We start from the raw sequence: 21,847 nt of genomic DNA on the forward strand, positions 1-21,847 counted from the left end.
CTTTAGTTTAAAAATCAATCAAACCAGGCATCAGAGATGGGCTAAATGAGTGACACCTCTCTACACACGGGTCTAAGTGTAACCTGTTTTTCTTGGGTAATGTTTGCCCCATGGTAAGAAATGCTCTTTTAAGGATTGTTTATGATGATCATCTATCACTTTTACCTAAAACAGCTCTTTTCCACTTTGTCTCGTGGAGGAATATTTTCATTAATGATGAAAGAACATACGATGAAAAAGGACAGAACTAAAAAGTGGTGGACTCTGCTTATAAGTGATCACCTGCACTTTAGCAGCCAAAAATAACCAGCCCCATGCTCATATTTTCAGGATGACCAAACTAAAACTAGAATGACATCTCTGCTACTGCTTCATCATCATTTCATGACAAAGACCAAGTAATAAATGCTGAAATGAAAATAAACTTATATTTATAATTTCATGCCATCCATGAAATCCTACATACTGGTTTTCAGGTATTATTAGTCTACTGGAATAAAAATACAAACTAATCAGAGCATGTTACCATGAGAACAAATAAAAATGATCTTTTGCTCTTGTGAGCTGTGATGAAATTTATCCAAGCTAATTCTATGCTAAAGTAAGGGTTAGAAATCATTGATAAATGCTTCCAGTGTTAAATCAGCTTATGGGTAAGAACCTGATACCATAAACACAGATGTAAAATGGGCAGACAACTTTCTTTTTAACATCCTACATTCTTTTAAATTCTGCATCTGCTTTACTAGGGACATTTAGGACAGGTGCACACCTCTTCCAGCCAAATTGGCTATTCACATCTGAATTCAGCTCCTCAGTCAGGCTGAAAGCAATCTCCCCAAACCAAGTGGCTCGCTAGCATCACTTTCAGATGTGTTAAACCCCAAAACACATCTTGTAAAGGATTAGCAAGGAGTTCAAAATATCTGAAAATGTAATGCTTTAAGTTCCACCTCAGTTCCTAAACAGGAATCTTAAAACTGATGCTTCACATGTAGTTGTACATTATCTGCTGATCTTGCCTCAGCAATTTTATCAAACTAAATTTTTGCTGAAAAAGGAAATTTTACCGACTATGAGAACAGTTTGGAAAATGCTGGCTATAAACTCTATGCTGTTTGCCAGTCTCATCACTACATGTAAAGCAGAAGTGGAAAATCCAGAACAGGCACTTGACATTCACAAGCCATCAAACACACCAGTCACTGATAGGGTGAAATTAAGTTCACCTGCAGGAAGCCTGGGGAATCAACACTTGGTGTTGGTGAAACATAGAGATGCACATGTGAGTAACATTTGGCAAAGGCCACCACATGAAATACTCTATAGCTGCATCCCCAAAAGCAGCAGCTAAAGGACTTGCTGCAGCCACCACACATCACTGTACATTCTGTTCAGACCACTGGATCAACAAAAATGCCCCGATGCAAATCTTATATATCAGAGGGGGATTTGTTCTGACACTTGGCTCCACACTTCATCATGATGTTTACTGTTTCCATTAAATTCAGAGATGCAGCTGGACCCTTTATGTGATCCAGACATGCATTTTAGAGAGCTCCGCTGTTCCTAATTAATTCTACAGCATCTTAACTGTACTCAGAACATCTTACAAAAGGAACGATGCACTGAGTTGATTTAAGAAGAGAAAATAAAACGTGAGACTGCATGTCAGTCTACACAGCACAGCCCTTCCAGATACACAAGCAATGGCAACAGAAGCATTCTGTACAGATATTTTTCTGTCTCATTGGCAAACGTGGGATTGGCAGACATTTAATGAAAAAAAAAGCAGACTGACCTCATCATAGAAATCAGGATTCTGGGAATGATGTAGCACAGCAGTGTAGGCTGAGGTTGTAAATAATGGTCCACCTGGCTTCCCATAAATACACTGATAAAAGTAACATGTTTTCATTACATTGGGAAATTCTGCTAAAGATACTAGTATTGGTATATCTAATATGTATGTACATTTAAAACAATTATCATGAAAAATTGATCATTACTTTATCAAATATTAAAAGAAATGTTTTAAGTGTTCAAACCTGGATTTTTTTATACACACTTCCAGTAAAAGTCCATTGATTCTGTGAAAATTACCCTATGCTCAATTAAGCAATGCAGACTCCTTAGACTTTTTCCCTGCTGTTATCAATTTGAGAGTTTTCTGCAAAAAGCTTTACAAAATCTATTTCACTTTTATGCAGTTCAATACACAATACAATGCTTCTACTGACTTTCCAATGTTACAAAAGCTGTTAATCTCTTTTCTGGCAGGGTCCTGTCTGGACGCTCTTGATTACTGAGTAATGGCAGTTTTATTTATTGCTGGGAAAACTAGACCCCAGTCAGACTATGCAACAGCTCTTGGATAATGGCAAAGTTAAGAATTAAGTCTCAGGTCCTTCTAACTTTGTGCCTCACCCTTTTCAATCAAGTCTCCTGAGCACAATGAGAAATGTAGAATAAGTGATAAATTCTAGAAAAAGCAAGCAGCGCTGTAAAATGTGGTTCCATTCTCTAATATTATCTCCTTTTCCTCCACCAGTCAGAACTCCAAAATGGAATCACTATGACCTGCTGGGATCTAACAGAACCACAGAGCAATATTAGAGGGATGTATAACAACATCCACTCTTGAATTGTTCTGGTTCAGTATCGTCCTTATTCCTGGATTTTACACGTAGTGTCCTCAGAAACAGCACCCTCTGAATATGCTCCTCTTGCAGCTCACCTTGAGTGGCTTTGCTCCTTCTTCATCAGAGCTTTTGAACTCAATGCACACTGTTATATTCCGAGCCTGGAGAGACAGGAGCATATTAAAGCTGAGATCAGAAATGGGTACCCATAAAAACTCAGGTAAACCACAGAGCTGGAATAAGGCCTTTTCAGAATCCAAGAGAAACACACAGATGGCATACCAATATTTATAAATGGCTGTAAGTCCCATTAGAAATAAAATTTCCAAGAAATATGCAAAATGCGAGCCAGGCCTCAAAGTGCCTGTGTAGAAGTAGAATATTAAGTGACCAGGACTTACCTGTATCTTGTCCTTAATTAGTTTTCAACCACCATGGAAACACAAGTGGTACCAGGTTTCATTTAAGAATTACAAACATTATCTAGATTAATTTTATCTGCACATGCTATGTCAATAATATAAAGCCCTTAAGAAAACTGTGAAGATTTTTATATATAATGAAATATATTATTTAATAATTTTAAGATAATTACCGCATTATGTCTCTTTGAATCACTGTTACAACTTAAAATTAACCCAGAGATTCATTAAAATTGTACCAGTTTTATGATTGCAACAGCTGAAAAAAAATGAAGAGCCAACTCAAGTGACATCACCATTTTCCTCTCATTTATATAAGTTCTTGATTCCTAAAAAAGCTCATGCAGGCCACTACTACCCCATGCTGGCCTCAGTCAGTCACATTCTGTACCTTGTTGAAGTGTTTTTGGCTGTCATACTTGAGGTGCTTTGGATAGATGTATATTTGGTTCTTGTACACCCTGTAAGGTCGAGAATATTTTGTTGATTCCTGCACAAACTCCTCAACTTCCACTGTAGGTTGATGCTCCTTTACATTATGGAATGGCTTGATTGGAATAAAGGATGAAGTTACACAGTCTTCAAAAGAAAAGAAAAGAGATCCATCACATATTGTGCTTGCTTTTATTGTCTTACTACTAAAAATAAGTAATATTGAGGTGGAACATACAAAACCCTACCTTAACTTCGGAAAAATGACTAATGCTGAGATGCCTCAAATTTACATATAACCTCAGAAAAGTGGCAATGTATCATCCTTAAATGACTTCTCTCTCTTGAATTAAACTGCACAGCACTGGTAACCTCTTTTGACACCCACAGTATTTGGTGACATTTGATGGCAAAAGAGCCCCGTTGGTATATGGACAATTTCTACAGAATATACTGAGTGATGCTGCTTCTAATCAATTTTACAGCTCAACAGCTCATTTAAGTTTTTCTATTATCTAATAACATAATAAATAAAATGAAGAAGTGAGCAGTGCAGTACTAGATCAAATATATGATGCAACTGGGATAACTGAAATCAGATCAAGAAACAGAGGATGAAAATAAGCCCTCTGTCACTGCGACTGGGAGAGATTAAAACTGGATAGAGAATACTCTCCCTTCCTATACCATTAAAGCAGTGAGGCATTTAACTTCATGGGGAACTCAAGCTGAGAGGGGCCACCAACTTAGGGATGTCCAGAGCAACCAGAATTATTTCAGGGAAAAGCCATTGGACAGACCCTGCCTACAAATTCCTTCCTCAAATCACAGAATAATCCCCAGGAAAAGTCTACCAATGTGTTGTGAGGAAACTGAAAGAAACTTGTGATCCCTCACATGCACCATGCCAAATTTTACTTCCTTCTAACCTAGCAGAAGAGGAAATTGCCAGTTTCAGAATAATGCAGGTGCTCTGCAGCCCAGGCAGGCTGGGGAGGAGCAGCTCTAGGCCAGCTGCAGCAGTGTGCTTTCCTTCTCCTTCACAGACACTGAAAACTGGGCTGGAGCTGGCCAGGTACAGGATGAAACAAAGAGTGGTGTAATTAAATGACAGCAAATCAAAACCACTCCCCTGCACACATTTTCCTACACAATGGACACTTCTGTCAGAACTGTCTCAAGGCACAATCATGGATGGAAAGACCACGACAATGTCCTATTTAGTTAGAATAATTAATTTTAAAGTGGAATCATACTTGGATGTTCCAAAGGAACACAATCAACTGCAATGTCCAAACAGCCAGGTATAGTCTGTATTTTGCTTATCTTCTCTGCTCTGTAATGAGATAAATGGAAACATTTTAGAAAATTAGAAAAACAGAGAGCATCACAGGAATTAATCAAAAATTAAAAACAGACTCTTATTTAAGATATTTAAGATACATTAAACACATTTAACATATATCTATTGACTATTAAACTCTAATGAAATATAACACCATAAATAAAATATGATTTGGATTCTGGGTTTTTCTTTCTTAGTCTCACTCCTGCCTTCTCTTTGCAAGCAGCATTATTTTGTAGAAAAGGAAGTGATGAAGCAAAATGTATGAGAATTAACTTATCTATTTTTACTTTCTAAAATCTGAATGAAATATTCCCTAAAAGGAATTCAACGAGCCCTGGGATGAGAGGAGTTCACAGCATTGTGGCTTCCAAGTGCTATGCTGAAAAAGGCCCAAGACATATTCCTTGTGCCTGAGCAATTTGAGCAGTGCCAAAATCACGATGCTAAATCTCTTTTGTCTAGAAAATGTTTTAGGGACACAAACACAACAGTGGTGACACTAATGAATAGTCAATAGGGTGACCAGTAACAGTAAGGGGGTACAAGAAGTTAAGGGCCTAATCCAAGCCCCATAGATAACACTCAATCCTTCTATGATCTCTTTTTATATAAATGGAACAGAAGCTATTTTGATTAATTCATTTTTAGGCCCATTTAGAGTAGAAAAGACAAGGAGACATAGTTAAATTCTCATGTCACTTTCCCAGTATAAACACAGACCCTGCTCTAGGATTAACCTGATTTATACCTGTATGGAAACTATGCAGCCAAACCTCTATTCAGAAATTTACAGGCTGGAAAACACTTGGAGAAGGTTTTTACTTTCAATGTCCATTCTTGAGTTTGCCATGGAGACTCGAACAAACAAAAGCAAGGAGTTGGGAAATCCACAAAGAATGATTTTATATGTCTGTCTCTTTTTTTCTTTTTTGTTTTTTTTTCCCCCTGAGATAATGTTGGGTACTTTACCTGCATCTCCCCCTGATAAAAGCTTATTTAAGCAATCACTATTTTTAGGTTATAATAACATTTATTTTAACGTGCCAAATGATGTTTCAATTTTCCTGGAAAGTCCAACCTCAAGCACTCTTTGGCAGGTAATAACCTAATGTAAAAAACACTAATGTAATGTAATTTAACATGGCCACTTTGGCACACTGTGTTTAATGAAGAAAAAAACCCAGCTATGATTACTCTGCACAGCTTTATAAAGCTTCAAAGCAAATTAGAAAGTTTTCCTTACCTTCTGTATTCTGCTATTAGTTTAATCAAATCTTCCATGGAAATCTTATTACTTTCTTGCCTGAATAAGGGTGAGAATCGGGAGTCTCTGTCAACATTTCCCTGATTATCTTTAAACACTGGCCTATAAAGAGAAAAAAATATCATATTTTTAAACACTCATCCATATATATGTATGTATGTATGTATGTATATATATACTTGAACATTTGAAATTATCATGTAATCTTCTAACAAGGTTGTTATACAAATTCTTACACAAATTCATGGCCTCTCTGCAGATTTTCACCCAAGAGAGCCCTGCCAAGCTTAGGCAATTTCAGTTTATTCCATGTGCATCCCAGTCCTGCAAAGACCTCAGAGCTGGTTTGAGCGAGAGCCTCTCACCATCGTGCACATGACTCCTCACTTCAACAAAGAGACTGATTCCTTATTTCAAGGAATCAATTTGAAGAATTCTGTGCATCAGTAGGTAGTTTCATCCATAGGTAATTTCATCCAAGAAGTTATTAACCAAGGAAAATCATGATAACTTTAAATAACGGAAATCACAGCTAGCTGTCAAATCTCAACCATCACCTCTTACCACATAAAGAAACACATGCCTTTACAGAACCAGGTCAGAGACCTCAGTGAATTAAATCTGTCCTGTGCCCTCCCGAGGCACAACACCAACTCAGCTGTGGCTTAGCATTCCTTCACAAAATAAATTTGTGGAACACCAACTAAATTTTTGATGAACCAGTGACAAAGTGCTGAATGAACTGGAAAAGAAGGATAACCATCTATAACTGAGAACAATAAATATCAGCTGTTGTGTGCATAGGCAAACATTTCCAGACATTTCCATTCCTGCTTATTGACACTTGCAGGATTTAATTAAGACATTCCAGTGCCCTTTGTATCCTCCAGGGTCACTCACGCTGGCTGGACCGGATAATGCAAGAGCTATTCAAATTAATGAACCTTGGATTCAACTGTAGTATGAAAAAACATTGCTTAACAAAAGTAAAATGTTCTTGACACTAAGTGCTGTTCTGTGAATCATTTGGCCAATCTTGCTTCCTTAATTTACTTCTCTGTTCCACTGCCAGTGAGAAGAAGAATTGATGCCAGGACAAATTGTTGCCAGCTGCAAAATAACGGAGCAAACCTTTGGAAGAAGATCCCAAGAATAATTATAAATGCACCGTATCTTAACTTAATTAACTGGGAGAAGTATCCCTATCTCATTTCTTTGCAACTGTCGAGAATGATCAACTCTCTTCTATCAGATTTTTACCTCCAGCTGTTGGAGGGAATAAGGTCCACACCAACATACCATGTCTAAAAGCTTACTAGGGAGAAACCAGACCTCATTTCTGGCAGCCACCACTTACTCTATAAATCCTATTAAACTGCTGTCAGAAAAAAGAAAAAGGAAAGAAAAAAGATTTAATAATTATTACAGTATTGGTGACATTATGGTATTTCTTAGACTCGGCACTGCTTCCTCCTCCAGACTAACAGGGAGAACCAAAACATTGGGTGAGTGATTTCCACTGTGCCACTGGGCTGTGCAATGTGATGCTGAGCAAACCCAGGCTCTGCTGGAAACGATTAACTGATTCCAGAGCAGGCTCTGACACCGAGCAAAGCCCTGCTCGGTGCAGCAGGGTGTAGGGGCACTCACCAAGGAGGGCTGTGGATGCAAGTGAAAAAGGAAATGAAGCTGTAGCTCACTTTGGGTCAGTGTATTGAGCACAGCCTTCCAGGAGGCTCAGGGACACAGTGCCACCGTCCTCAGGGTATCTTCAGACCCAAAAGATTCTGTGACTGCTCACTCCTCTACTCTGGTTTGGAGTCAAAAGGGCTTTACAAAGTCACTCTGCCTACAACCACTGCTCCAGAGCATCAGTGCTCCCTGGCTATCACATGCTTTGCCTCTAGGACTGGTCCAGCAGCATATCCCTGCCTAAATAATACACCCAGTACAAAATTAAAGGCATGAAACCACTACAAAACAGGGAAGCATTTTTATCTTTCCAGCTTTTACACAGTACTCCATTTCTGTAAAGTTCTTACAATCACATGAGTAGTTTAGATGTCAGTTGAAAACAAGATACCCTTTCTTAAAAAGGTACATTTTATGCACTGGTCAAATTGTACTGGTGTCTCAATTCCCCAGGTTCAGTAAAGCTGAAGAATTGCCAGAGCAGCAAGTACTGAATGTGTTACAGCTGCAGTTCAGTAACTGCAATCCCATGTTTTGCTGTACCCTTGCAGGTGCAACAAGAGTGCTCCTTGTCATAGGGAACATACTGAAGGCACTCAAGAATGACAACTGTCACATCAAAACAAGGAAATGCTTTAAAAACTTCTACAGTCCAGGAGTTCAATATTTATCTAATGCATTAATGCATAACTAAGGTACCTTAGTTATGGGTACCTATTTACTGACATAATTTAATAAGAAAAATTTTACTGAACTAAATTCCTGAAGAGATTCTAAAAGTGGTAATTTAGGGGAAAGCAAGTTAATAGATTACACTAATAAAACCGAAACATCATCTCAGTACTTAAGTGGTTACATGATTCTGCTTTTTTGACATTGTTAGTTGATTGTCCACAATCCTAAAAACTTGTCAAGCACAGAAAACCTACACATTGTTCATAATTTAACTTTGAAAAAGGCTACTTTTGAAGTAGTGGTTCATGATTTGTGGGAAAATTGCTCACCTCCAGGGTTAGACATTCAGTGGAAAATCTGCAGCTACTGGAAATCAGTGCAGCCTCACTGCCTTCAGCTACCTCAACCTACAGCAGCTGAATCAACTCAGCAGCAACACAAGCTGCTGAAGGATTCAAATATTAGGCTTTAAAACATCATGTTTATGAGGGTGGAGAAGGTTTGAAGGAGTAAGAGTGTAAAAACTAATCTCTGGGAATGAAGTTTCCCCCCACATCTACAATATGTAGCTGAGGCAGATATTTGCAAACTTTGGCAGTTCTGGCAGGAATATGAGACTCTGACACACTGTAATTCTGACACATACCATAATTATACCTGCGAGAGCATGCAGGCACCAGATTTCCCAGCAGGAACTCAGGGAAGAACCCTGAGTCATGCTTTTGAGCAATGCTAACAAACTGGTGCCACAGGAGCTAATTAAGAGTTTCAGTCACATGTGCAATACTCAACTGTCAAGAGTTTGGCTTGCTGAATGCATACGTAAAAATCGCACTGTGGCCATCTGTAACTGCTTTAAGGAGGGAAAATTTCCACACAAGAACAGGAGTGTGGTTAATGCCAGAATGAACTAACTGGAAAACACATTTCCAAACCCAGGGTTTTGCTATTTATCATAGCCAAACCATTTCTTTCCCCCTGTAGTGCGATAGCCTCATGTGGAAACTTCTATTTTCAAGCTGTGAAAACAGAAATAATTTTTTACTTTGCTTTTACCAAAGTCAGACCTGAGCAATGGTAATACACAAGCAGACGTAAATGAGTGTGGAATTTGAATTTACTCAGTGCACCCTAGCTTGACAGGTATTTAGGGGGCTCTCTGCTTCACAGGGATAGCAGCAAAACTTCACTCATGTCTGTTAAGACTTTCCTTAGGCAGAGCAAGCACAGAGCTGCAGCCACAGTTCTGGGCTGAGGCACACACAGCCCAGCAGCTGAGAGCCAGAGAGGGGCACAGCCCAAATCCTGTCCTGCCCTACTCCTCATCAAAAAGCAACAAGAGATTGACACTTGGAGAACCCTATGAAAAGAAAACAGAGTTCTTTCAAAATGAGAAGAAAACCTTTCTGTATTTTACTTTTGGCAGGATTTGCTTCAGCAAAATTCTCCTGCTGTGGAAGAATGTTCTAGCCTTCTTTATACCTAGGAGTGCCTGGCCAGACCTTGAACTAGTTAAAATCATCAGGCCACCTAAAGATAGCTACTACAGCAAGGGCTGAGCTGCAGAACACATCACTGATGGTACTGCCACAGAGCACAGGCACGCAGAGTCAATAGGAAGCTCCAGGTCAGGCTGGTGCCAAACCTGCACCTCCTGCCACTGCACAGACTGCTACATGGTAAAAGTGTCTCTATCAACCCATCAATATGATTTTGATTAATGGTCCTCTGCCTACACAGAAGTAGCAATATTTATGAGTGTCCTTGAGCTTGTGATGACAGATCAAAACACATTATCTGCCCTTCTCAGCTCTCCTGTTCTTACTGGATATTGACAAAAAATATGTAAATAAAATATAAATGAACCCTTCAAATGGTCATATCTCACTGCTTGTTTTCCTCTTCACCATCTAAGCTCCATAATCTAAAATCAGAAGTTTTTCCCTTGCACATGTCATGGGAAACTGTGTCCTCCTGGTGCTCCACACCAGAAGCAGACACCACACAGAGCTCTCTCATAACCACGGGCAATGCCACAACACAGCTTTTTCACCCAGCACTTGCTCTTCCTTTCTCCCTACTGAGAGCTTCAGGCAGCTCTCCACCTGGCCTGCTACTGTGAGAACAGAAGCCACAGAAGAGGAGGAATGTTCTCACTTGGCAATTGACAGCTTTCCTTTTTATAGGGAATATGAAAATTTATATTCCCTGCTCTATGCATGGCAGAAAGAAGGGAGAGCTGTCACAGGGACACACAGGAGGGTCACTGTCAGGGAGCTCTCTCATCCCAGGGCAGCAGTAAATTGAAGAAATCACACAAGACTAAGAAAGAAAAAAGGGAGAGGACAGAGAAAGGAATTACATCAAAATTTGAAGGGAGAACAGACAAAAAAGCAATATTTGGTAAAAGGAGATGAAAAGGCACAGGGGTGCCTCAGTCTTGAGGTGAGACCAGCAAAAAATTATACAGGAGGAGTGAAAGAAGTAAAATCCATTACTGCCACCACACTGAACTGCAATAAAACCCAGCTGACCTGCCTAGTGAGAAAATAGAAGTTCTCCATCATCTGCTAACCACGAAAAAATGCAAGAGTGCCTAAACCCAAATTCCTCAATATGACCCCCAAAGCATTTCAAGTCCTTGGTCAGATTTTTCTTGCAAACTTGACAGGCATCAAAACAAGAACAGAGCCTCAAGAACAGGTACCCATGCACCTACTTTCTAGGTGGCCACTGTAACTCTTTTTCAGACCACAATTACCTTTGCAGGAAATCCTTATGAGAACTGTGACTTTGAAACATCTTTGGTAATTTTTAGCACTCAATGAATGGTGGAGCTCAGGATAAATTAATATTCTGTCAGCCACCTTTGCTGCTCCCTGGCAACTTCACTACATACCTGAAGAAAAGATTCCACCACAGTAACATTTAATGAGAGAGTAACTGACATTTAGCTGTGAGAAAAATAGGGCAATGAAACAAAAAGCCTGCAGGATATTCTGGGGTCCTGTACCAGAGAGAAAGCTTTGCTTAGCTTCAGGCAGAAAAAGTGGAAAAGAATAAAAGGAGACAGAAGTCCAAGGGAATAAGCTATAAGATGCTTATAAATTCATGAAAAGAATGAATACATACCTCACTGACCAAGCAAATGGCATACGGTATTTCCCCAGCTTGCTGCAGAACTGTTTATTGGACTTTAGCACCTTCTGTGCACACTGCAAAAAAGGAAATGTGAATTATTTCATCAGTTTCATTCTAACATCTTAAATGCTGCATGAAGTACATCCAAACTGAGGAGGCTACAGTGTCCCTACAATAATTTGGCCTGATGCTGTTCATAACAAAAGGTTCTGGGGTAGACAGCAGAGACATCACAAGATGAATATGATGCTTCTGACAAATTAAACCTTGTCAACATTCCTTTATTCAGAACTGCATTAAAGTTGTTATTCCAGTTTTCTGTCATTACCCAATACAGGTGCAGTTCTTGCTCTCAGAGAGGTGCCTACCCCAGCTTTGCTCCTGGACCAAGTTCCACAGCTCATAATTTCTAAAACGTTGCTGAAAGTTGTCCCTGTACTAAGGCACAGCCAGCACAGGAATGCCCCACGGATGGATTTGCAAGATGAAGACAAAATGGAGCTTCATTCATCCAGCCACTGGAATTTGTACATTTGCTTTCTGAAGCATGGGGCTCCTGGGAGCTCATCCTGTTCAGCACCCACAGACTGATTGCTGAGATTTGTCAGCACGATTTGCAATGCCTTCAGCTTGCAGCAGGCTGAGGCTTACCGAGCAGGAAACGATGCTCCTGTTACATTACCTTAAAAGAATCAGGATTCTTAATGTAAGGTTCGGCACTGCTGGCAATGTTTCCTGTAAGCACCTTTTCTATTTTTGCCACCAGTACAATCTCAGAGTGAGGATTACTTATGGAGAAAAGAGCCTGTGGATGAAAGGGAGAACAGTTCAAAAGTACACAGCAATACTGGAGAAAGGAAACACTGCCAGTACTCCCTGTTGATGGAAACAGCAACAAACCAAATCCAGAAAGGATTATTATGGATTATTATCTCTATTTATTCAACACAGCCAGATGGAAAAGAAAATCTTTGTGCTAGTGCTGAAGTCAGCTTGTTCACATACAGCACCTTGCAAACAGACTGGCTCAAGTCAAAAGCAGTGTGACCGTGTTAGTATGGCCTAACCCAACTGCTCCTCTTGGGCAGCACCTAAGGGCTGACCTGAGTCAGTCATTCCTCAGGGGAATGAAAGGAGGAGAAAAGGTTTCAGCTTTTTCAGCCCACAGTTTATGGCAACAGCAAGAATGTGGAAACACTTTGAGATTCTTGCAGCATCTAGGTGTTGCTTCGAGTTGTGATTTTGTTTGGCTGGTTGGGAGAGGTCAACAAATGGACCCAAAGAGCAGTGGCAATATGGGTGCTTTCTCTAGATAAGAGACACTACATTTTATCAATTTGATTGTCAGTGGTCTATACAGGCAGCTCAGAAAGCAAGTGGCTCTATGCAACTGAGACACAAAAGAAAATTTTCTTGAAAACAAGAACATAGCATGCAAAAGTTCTTCAAGGAAAAAGAATACTATCAAACTAAAATAAGTCCCACGAGTCACTAAGCCATGCAAGTCACATGTGGAATACCTGTTTGGGATATTTCAGCCACTCTTCTGGAAACCCTTTGACCTGTGGTTCTTCCATTTCATTTGAGTCAATATTTTCAACCGCACCATTTTCTAATGGACTCGAGGAACCTGAAATCATCTGTCTAACCAGAGTGTGGTTCAAATCCACATGAAAATCAGCAGAGATCTTCCTGCCATCCCTGACATCATACAGTGCCACGCTCACAAAGAAAGGCTCTACCTGGAGAAAATACCAGAAACACAATACAGTGAAAACTGAGGGGATGGGGGTAAAGTCTATCTTTTAATGGGTTTTTGCAACTAGAAAAAAACCCAAACAAACAAATATTATTTACAAATTATGAGACACATTTAAAACACATGTTCACACACACCCCAGATTAGTTTCCAACCATGTGATTTTAGGGGCTTTTTAAGAGAGCTTGTTAACAGGGTGCCAGAAGAGGAATTGACAGCTTAGAAACTCACAGAATGGAGACCAAATAGATAGCTAATTATTAGAATAAATGAATAGAGCCCCAGAAAATACACTGCAGGATTTTTAAAATGTAGATTGAGAGTCATTATAAAAGAGGGAAGAGTGAGTGTGGGCTTTCCAGGGATCGTCAGAAATGCAACACAAAGATGACAAAAGTAAGGGGATGGAAAATGTTTACTGGTACAAACACAAAAGAGTGGGTGTATTATTCCGTGGGAAACACATGTTCCATTTTGCTGGGAAACCAAGAGCATTCAAACCCCTCTGACAGTGCCCACTTATCCTATGGCAGAGTACCAGGGAATTCAGTCCTGTGACTGAAAGTAACCTCCAAAGAGCATCCATAGTTCTGATGGAATGAATCAGCCCCAGAATAACATCACCTGAGCTGTCCAGAAATCAGAACCTAAAAACTGTGGAGATAAAGAGCAGAGCATAGCAGGTACAATGTCCTTTGCTTTTTCAGCCTCTCCAGTGAATATTGCATGCCCTTGGTGCAGTTACCATGACTTTATTTAAACAGTTACTCCAGTCTGCCAAAAAAAGATATTGATTACATCATGCTGAATTTGACCTCACTATTGAGGTCATCTTCAAATGAAAAACAAACAAATCAACAAACAAAATCAATGTCTCATATGTAATATATGAAAGTGGAGCTGCTGGGACACTGATGTATCATAACTTTCCTGCTTCAGAGGAGAGCTAACTAAAAGCTATAGACTGATATCTACATCTCAATTTTCCCAGACCTTTTTTTATAGTAAGAATAAGCAAAATTTTCTGTTTTGTCCTGGTTTTAGCTGGATTTTTCCACTAGATGAAACATCCTGTCCTTTCTATTTTGCCTTCTCTCCTGTAACTTTATCTGCTTGGTTCCTTGTCTCTCCCTGAAAAACAACAAAAAGCCACCAGTTCACCAGCAACTTATATTCCATTGTCCCCCTACATAGGTCTTGGCAGTTTAAACTTGTTCTTCTCGTAGCAATTGTTAAGAATCCTCAAGGTTTGAAACATTTTTAATCCTCCACTGAACTGTAGCTAAAAGTCTGCAGTGTAAATCAATTTCAAAATATCTATTGAAAAGTTAATCAGTTTTTTTATTCAGTCCAAAGGGTGCAGTATGCATGTGTGATACAGCTTTCCTTTCACTTCTCTTTCCAAACTAACACATATATGAAAACAAAAAAAAAACCCCAACCAACAAAAAAAACCACCAAACTAAAAACACAGAGAAATAAGAAAAGCTTACGTTGGTTGAGGGATCATTTTCATTTTCAGTAACACAGGCTTGGAGATTCAAACTGAGGGATTTGCAGGTAATCAGGATCCTCTTTGCAGGCTTTTCTTCAAATGGCTTTATCACCGAGTTTGTCCCTGGAAACTCCTTTTTCTGAGGGTTCAATGCCTGAAATAAGTAGGGCAATTTGTTACACATAGGAAAAATCATCATATCCCAAAACTAAGTAAGCTTTTTAAAGGTCTTTGCAACCACTGAAGCACCTGAAAACCTCAAAAGTCACTGTTGGTATCTTCATATTACTACAGTAAATGAGTGTTGCTCCTAATTTATAGATTAGGAAGCAAACAAAAAAGACTGCCTCAAGACCTCAAAAAAGAGAGGATATATATAATGTCAGAGGCAGAATTAGGGATTCAAATTAGGTTTCAAATAATTTTAGAACAGACTTCTTTCTTGTTTATTTACTGTTTCTAAAACTTTAGCTTTTCATTTCCTCATGTAGATTAAAAACCCTCACATCAGACCATTAACAGCACATTTTAGAATGAGATTCCAGGCACTTCCCTCTTTTCCCATTAATTATTTCAATTTGCTTAATATTTTGAATAAAGGTCTTATAGTTGATTGACATCAGGCTGAAGTTTAAATATACACTAATCCAAATTTTATTTAAGCCTCCTTTTTAACTAAAATAAAATTTCCATTTAAATTACATTCAGTGTAAGAAATAATTCTTTGAATCTGACATTAAATGTTAAACTTTGCTTTAATGCTTGTTTTAAACTAATTCAGAGCTTAGCTCAGCTGGACTGGATGACCTCCAGAGGTCACTGCCATCCTCAACCACTCTGCAGTCTGTACAGTAGAGTACAGTACATTTATTTTTAAAATAAAGTGTGGAGTCTGGACAGAAACCTCTGTGGATCACAGAAAGCTCCCCTCCCTCCTCACTGCTGAAGCCTTGGGTATAGCCAGGTGCTTGCTGAAGTGCAACTCACTCTGCTGGCTCAGCTAATCCAGTTAGCTCGTGTCACCTGTATTTAAAAACTTCTAAGAATTAAAAAAAAAATAAAATATTGCTTACTGCTATATCAGGATCCAAAGAGAACAAGTTTAGTCGCTCTGTATTTCGAGAGGCTTTCACTGTTTCTTCTGTTTCTGTGATGTACTGTGGTGACAGATAATAAATTAGTTTTCTGCACAAGAACAGAAATCCATAGAGTTGTTATGTTCTAAATGAGTGATCGATGTTTCACCCATAACAACATTTCCCACTTCTGCAGCAGTTATCCCCAAGCACTCTCTGCTTGTGAGCAGGGATTTTCAGGCCATGACATACTTCTAAGGAATCCCAAAATAGATCAAATAAGTAATTCAAGCTATTGCATGTTCACATATGCTACTTACTGAGGAAGATGTCCGATCTCCACACCAAAATCAGTTCAGGGATTCCCAAGCTGAGGGAGGTAAAGCCCTGACAAACCAGCCCCACAGAAAAACACCAGTGCCAGGGGAGGGCAGAAAGGGGAGCAGCAAATGCCAGGGAGCCTCACAGGCTGAGCAGACACAGACTGCAGTGTCACCCCAAGGCTAGGCTGGGAGTCCTCTCCCACCCACCCTCTGCCATGGGGAGGATCAGACATACCCATTTCCTTTCTGACAGACACATGTTTAAGTTAATAGCAAGCTCTCTGACAACACCAACTTCACCTTCTGAAGCCACCTGGTGCTTTCCTCCCCTATATTCTAAAAGTTTATCCTTATGTCTAACTGCAAAATCCTTTTTCCTCTCTAGTTAAGCTCATTTATCCAATATGTAAAGTAAGCCCTACACATTCTCTTCCCCTTAGAGATCCCCTGGGAGATTTCAAATGCTCAATTCCTTCAGACTTTCTTTGCACTTCAATTTTCTTTAACTTTTTTTTTTTTTTTTAATTTATTTTTTAATCTCTAAAATATTAAAAGATTGTCCATTTTTCTGGTTGCCTAGGACTGAGTACAACCCTTAGCTGACAAAGCACAGGATATTCTCTTGTTCAGGTCCCATTCAGTGTTTCATGTCCCCCACAACACCATGGCATTGCCAGTACACATGAAGTAACAAGCAGCAGCAGCCCAGCAAGTCCAAGAGCTCCAGGTTCACTTCCCAATGTGTCCTGCCCATGGCCTGACCCGCAGAAGCAGCTCCTGCTGTGGCTCTGGCAGACTGGTTCAGATGGAGATGGGATCAGGGTGTTTCTCTGCCATGGACTAGGGAAAGGCCACACTGCTGCAGCCAGGTTGGGGGAACAGGAATTATCCACATGAAGGGCAAAAAGAGAATCACAAAACAAGCTGACCATCTCCTATAGCCTTGCAGGCACCAGTGGAATTAGAGATACCTGCAAGATACCTCTGAGATATCTGCATCAACTAAACCATTAGAAATAATCTATCCACAGACAAGATGCTCAGACACTTCTGCTGCCCTTAATACATAAACTCAGACACCTTTTATTCAGTTGGCTATTTTGTTTTTATTTTGTTTGGTGATTTGATTTTTTTTGCTTTTTCACATTCTAGGGGACCACTTTACATATATGACCTACAGTAAAATTCTGTCCTCAATTGCACAGACAGCTTTCAGTTCAAATCTGTGTAACACTCTCAAACAACATTTGGCTCTGTAGACAGACAGCATCTACAGCAGCTCACTGGCAGAAGGCTAAAAACAGATTGTAGATTTGTTTAGGAGAAAGCAGTGAAGCATTTCCAATCTAGCTTTTCATTAAAAAGCTTTTTAGCACCATACACAATTATCTCATCCACATGAAGCAGTTTATGAGCTCCAGAGGACAAAATGCCTCCCCTGGTATCACACCCATCTTTCAATGAAGTTACAGAAGGCAATGAGCAGTTCAGAGCTCACCTCCTTGCCAGTCACACAGGAAATTTTGGCTCTCCAAGGGCCAAATTCTACTGAAATGCAGTTCAGATGAGCAAATATTTCAGACATAACTGAGGGGACTGGACCCTTTCTGACTTCACAGGTGTGAATCAAAATACTTTCTGGAGCACCAACTCTCTTTGCATCTGGCGGATATTTTCTCACTTAAACAAAAGGATGAGTTGTTCAGAAACAAGATTATTCCTGTCATTTGTTGTGTCTCTAACAATTGTAATAGACTGTGCTGTATTTTTCAACCTTTCAGAGTATTAATGATCAGCTATTGGCAGGCATCTTTCACCCAGAAAGTTCTTTCCACTAGACTTGTAAAGAAAAATGTAACATCCATTACTTTTGCGAAGTCTGGGTGCAAGGTGTTCTCCAAAGAATCTGCTTCTTCTTGAGAGCAATCGTAATTCACCAAAACTTCTGCAGGGTCTTGAAGAGAAAAAACAAAACAAAACAAAACAACCCACAAAACAGTTTATTATTCTCTCTATTACCATAAGGTTTAAAAGATAAAAACCTGTATTTCCATGTTATTTCTTTTTATTCCCTTCAGACTCACCATCTCTCCAAACAGAAGCAATGCTCATGTAAACCTCTGTCCTCCTCAACCTCATCTCTCACTATATCTTAGTCTATATTTAAGCTTCCAAACAACAGGCCTGACTACTCAGAGAAACATCCAACACATTCACCCATGACAAATGCTCACACTCACGACAAAGACACCTTTCTGTCTCAGCCCCTTCTGATGCTACACCAAAGCAAAGGGAGCGCTGGGTGAGGCAGGACCTTGCTCTCTCTTTGGGAAAGGGAGGGATGCAGTGTGGACTCCATCAGCTGTGAATCCAGGGAACAGCACTGAACACAAGCACTGTGCTTCACTCAGCTCACCAGGGAGTGCTCTGTTCTCACGTGGTAATTCAGCCCCATGTGAAAGAAGTCATTACAGTCACTTAGGGCTCTTCTTGCCAAGAAAGTCTCATGCCTTTTGAAAAGTTAACTATATAGCACATTCCTCTTGCTTGTTATCAGCTTTTTTACCAGTAGAGACTTCTGTTTTGTGTTAGCCTGTGTTTTTGACCTTTTATGCACGTATTTCTTCCTGTTTCATTAATATCCCTTATGGGTGGGATCTTCAAAAGTGCTCCTCTGATTCTGTAGTACAAGTCTCTTGTGCCTGCAAGTTCTAAAAACATCTTTGTCTGTATGAAGACTATCCTGTCCTTCCAAAATTAGAACTTAAAAACATCAGGGTAAAGAGTTCAATTAGCTCTGAACATCCCTAAGATTCAGATGCATATGGATTCAAAGCTTTGACTCAGCTTAGAGCACATGCATTTTACATCTGTCTTAAGGTTTCAAGTGTTTTCAGCCTTAGAATTTCAGCTGGAGTTCATCCAAACTGTATGTGGATTTATTATGTGGAGGAATGAGCTACTACCACATGAAGACTGCAGTATAGTAGAGCATCCAATTCTTTGTTCCACAGTGAGAGCAAGCTCAAAAAAGCAAGAAGTAAAAGTCAATAAGCTTTCAGAGAAAGAGCCATATACCACAGCTGGTTTGTTGGGTTTTCTTTTTTGGTTGTTTTTTTAAAAAATTATTAGCTCCAGAAATTTTAAAGAAAGCAAAATGTTGGACAAAGAACTGATCAAACCACTCTCCAGCACAAAACTTTTTTAAACCTTCAAAGTTCCAGGACAATAAAACACAAAGCACCAACGAGATCATTGACAGAACTAAATTTAAAAAAGAGCTGCATATGCAAAGTGGAGCCACGTTGCTCCTGCTGACTTAGTGGGAACAGCTCTACCTCCCTCCCCTGAAAGTGATCTGAGTGAGGGGAGTTAGCTGACATTGCTCAGGGATTGCCAACACTGCTGCTGCTTCCTCAGAAATCAATAGCTACAGAACCCATTACAGACTCAGGCAGTTAAAATGATTAAATACTGATATGAACGTTCCACTTTTTTCACTTGTTTAAAAAATCCCCAGCAATACAAGAGATTTTTCAGTCTTACCAAGCCTCAGATCAGTGAGATCTGCACTCTTCCTCTCCTGAACGGTTCCCTCTGGATTTATTTGCAGGATTTTGTTGAGAGTAAAAATCCAGTCATCCATATCCTGCTCATTTTCAGCTGCCAGCACAAAGTATGTGAGGTCATTCATTTTCAACTCAAAGGCATGTTTCCTAAGCCTGTTATTCTGTTGGAAGAAAAGGAAAATAAAAATAAACACTAGAAGTAATACAAAAAGGTACTGAAAAACACATCCATAAGATGGACTTGTATAAAAGTCTTTAAAAATTACATTTAAGCAAGCTTCAGTGGCGTCAAGGAAAATTCAAACAGCGCGATAGTCACACAAATTTCTGTAAATTTGTGCATCTAAGAGCTTCTGTGGCCAAACATATGTCCTAAATTTAGCCACAAAAATCTAAGCTGGACAATAGTTCAGAAGGGAATACCTCCCATGTGGAACAATAAAAGACTTCTGGCCACAAAGTGCAGCACTGCTACATGAGTTGGAATGGTCTGGAGAGAACAGCTCTAAAAAACCAGCCTCTTACACTTTACCAGCACACCAGACACCCAAAAAGATAAATCAAAGTATTGCTAAGTCATATAAATATTTGGGGGAGAGTGGGAACAGGACTTTCCAGAAGATTGCAACAGGACAAATTCCTGCACAGTAAGGACCTATTGCAATGGGTACTTCCCACATCTACTTTTGTCTTAGAAGGATTTTAAAAACCACTTAGGGGATTTCAACAATTTTTCCCAAAAGGCAAAGGTGAGGTACAGAGCTGGTCAGTCATTACAGTGCTATCCTTTTCAAGCACAAAATAAGAACAAATGCCCAGTGTAGTGGGAATAGACTAAGTTCTGAGAGCTGTTCTCTGTCACCAGATTTTACTTGCAGGAGATGATAAGTCTATCAATTTCTGCCATAAGAATTAACAGGGTCTTAGCTACTGAAACAGCTCAATAAAATCAAGCCAAGTGATGGGATCTAACATAATGTGCTTAATTTCTCAAATTTACCCAATTAGTGAGGCACATATCTCTTAGTCTTAAGGAAGCAGTTGCATCAATTTTCTCTCCCCCTTGCTTATATCTGAGAGAACAGTAATGCATTCTATGCCCTACTGTTTCACTGAACTTTTAAAACTGACTGATGATTACATCAGTGCCACCATTTTGATTTCAATATTCCAGAAGATTCCCATCATTTTGTTGACAGATTAAACCTTGGAGTGATGCTAACAAATGAAAAGAAAAAAACCAAAAAAAACCATCCACCCCATAACTGGTTATTTCATTCCATTTCTTCTTCCTTAACAGTCTCAAGTAACATCACAGTGGTCTCCTGTAATTCTACATACAGTAAGCATTTTTCTGCACAGTTCTATGAACAAGTTATTAAGAGGTTTCCAAGCCAGATGGTGAGAAGATAGTGATACTTCTATTTAAGAGGAACAGAGGCAAAATCTGATACTGATTAGCAGAGGAGGATGAAAACCCAGGACACTGAGAAGCAAGTTCCATGAACATTTTTTTCCAGCAGCAGAGATGATTTAGAAGATTCCTACCCAATCTGTTGCTAATCACTTGCTCCAGCTCTTATATTACATGTCATGACCCAGATCAGGAATCACTTAAGACTGAACTCCTTCTTCTGGAACTACTTGGGTCAGTGGGGTCAGACAAATCTTGGCTTTTCAAACTGACTTGGGATTGTCTGTGTGTATATGTGTGCCATTTTTTAGTTCTGCTACTGGAAATTTTCTTGATAGGAAATAATTTTCCTCTCAAGTACTTTATGGAGGTGAATATTCTTTCAGGGTTATAAATTTTAGTTCATTAAATGCAGAGTAAGAATAGGCTTGGGTTTTGTACTAATTGGTTCTTTGGTGTTCAGTATTTATCCTGATGTGAAATCACTCCTTTCCTCCAATCATACATTTAAATTAATGCAAAAAAAAGACTAAAACCTCATTAAAACCTGTTGCATATATATAAAAGTATATATGGGCTTGACCAAGAGCTACAA

The 21,847-nt window shown here is 39.4% G+C and overlaps 1 protein-coding gene across 1 annotated transcript in view; it reads right to left on the bottom strand.

Moving 5' to 3' along the window:
* Positions 1-21,847, bottom strand: part of DOCK10 (dedicator of cytokinesis 10) — a 144,992-nt gene that overhangs the window by 44,862 nt on the left and 78,283 nt on the right. The window contains exons 8-19 of the mRNA XM_058844292.1: positions 19,816-19,999; positions 18,138-18,223; positions 15,944-16,027; positions 14,869-15,024; positions 13,137-13,358; positions 12,299-12,421; positions 11,608-11,690; positions 6,088-6,210; positions 4,753-4,832; positions 3,456-3,643; positions 2,738-2,803; positions 1,802-1,894 (exon numbers count right to left, since the gene is read on the bottom strand). Of these exons, the coding sequence (XP_058700275.1) occupies positions 1,802-1,894; positions 2,738-2,803; positions 3,456-3,643; positions 4,753-4,832; positions 6,088-6,210; positions 11,608-11,690; positions 12,299-12,421; positions 13,137-13,358; positions 14,869-15,024; positions 15,944-16,027; positions 18,138-18,223; positions 19,816-19,999 (1,488 nt within the window). The remainder of the gene's footprint in view (positions 1-1,801; positions 1,895-2,737; positions 2,804-3,455; positions 3,644-4,752; positions 4,833-6,087; positions 6,211-11,607; positions 11,691-12,298; positions 12,422-13,136; positions 13,359-14,868; positions 15,025-15,943; positions 16,028-18,137; positions 18,224-19,815; positions 20,000-21,847) is intronic.

Source organism: Poecile atricapillus, chromosome 8 (genome assembly GCF_030490865.1).
Source record: "Poecile atricapillus isolate bPoeAtr1 chromosome 8, bPoeAtr1.hap1, whole genome shotgun sequence".
Taxonomy (NCBI): Eukaryota; Metazoa; Chordata; class Aves; order Passeriformes; family Paridae; genus Poecile; species Poecile atricapillus.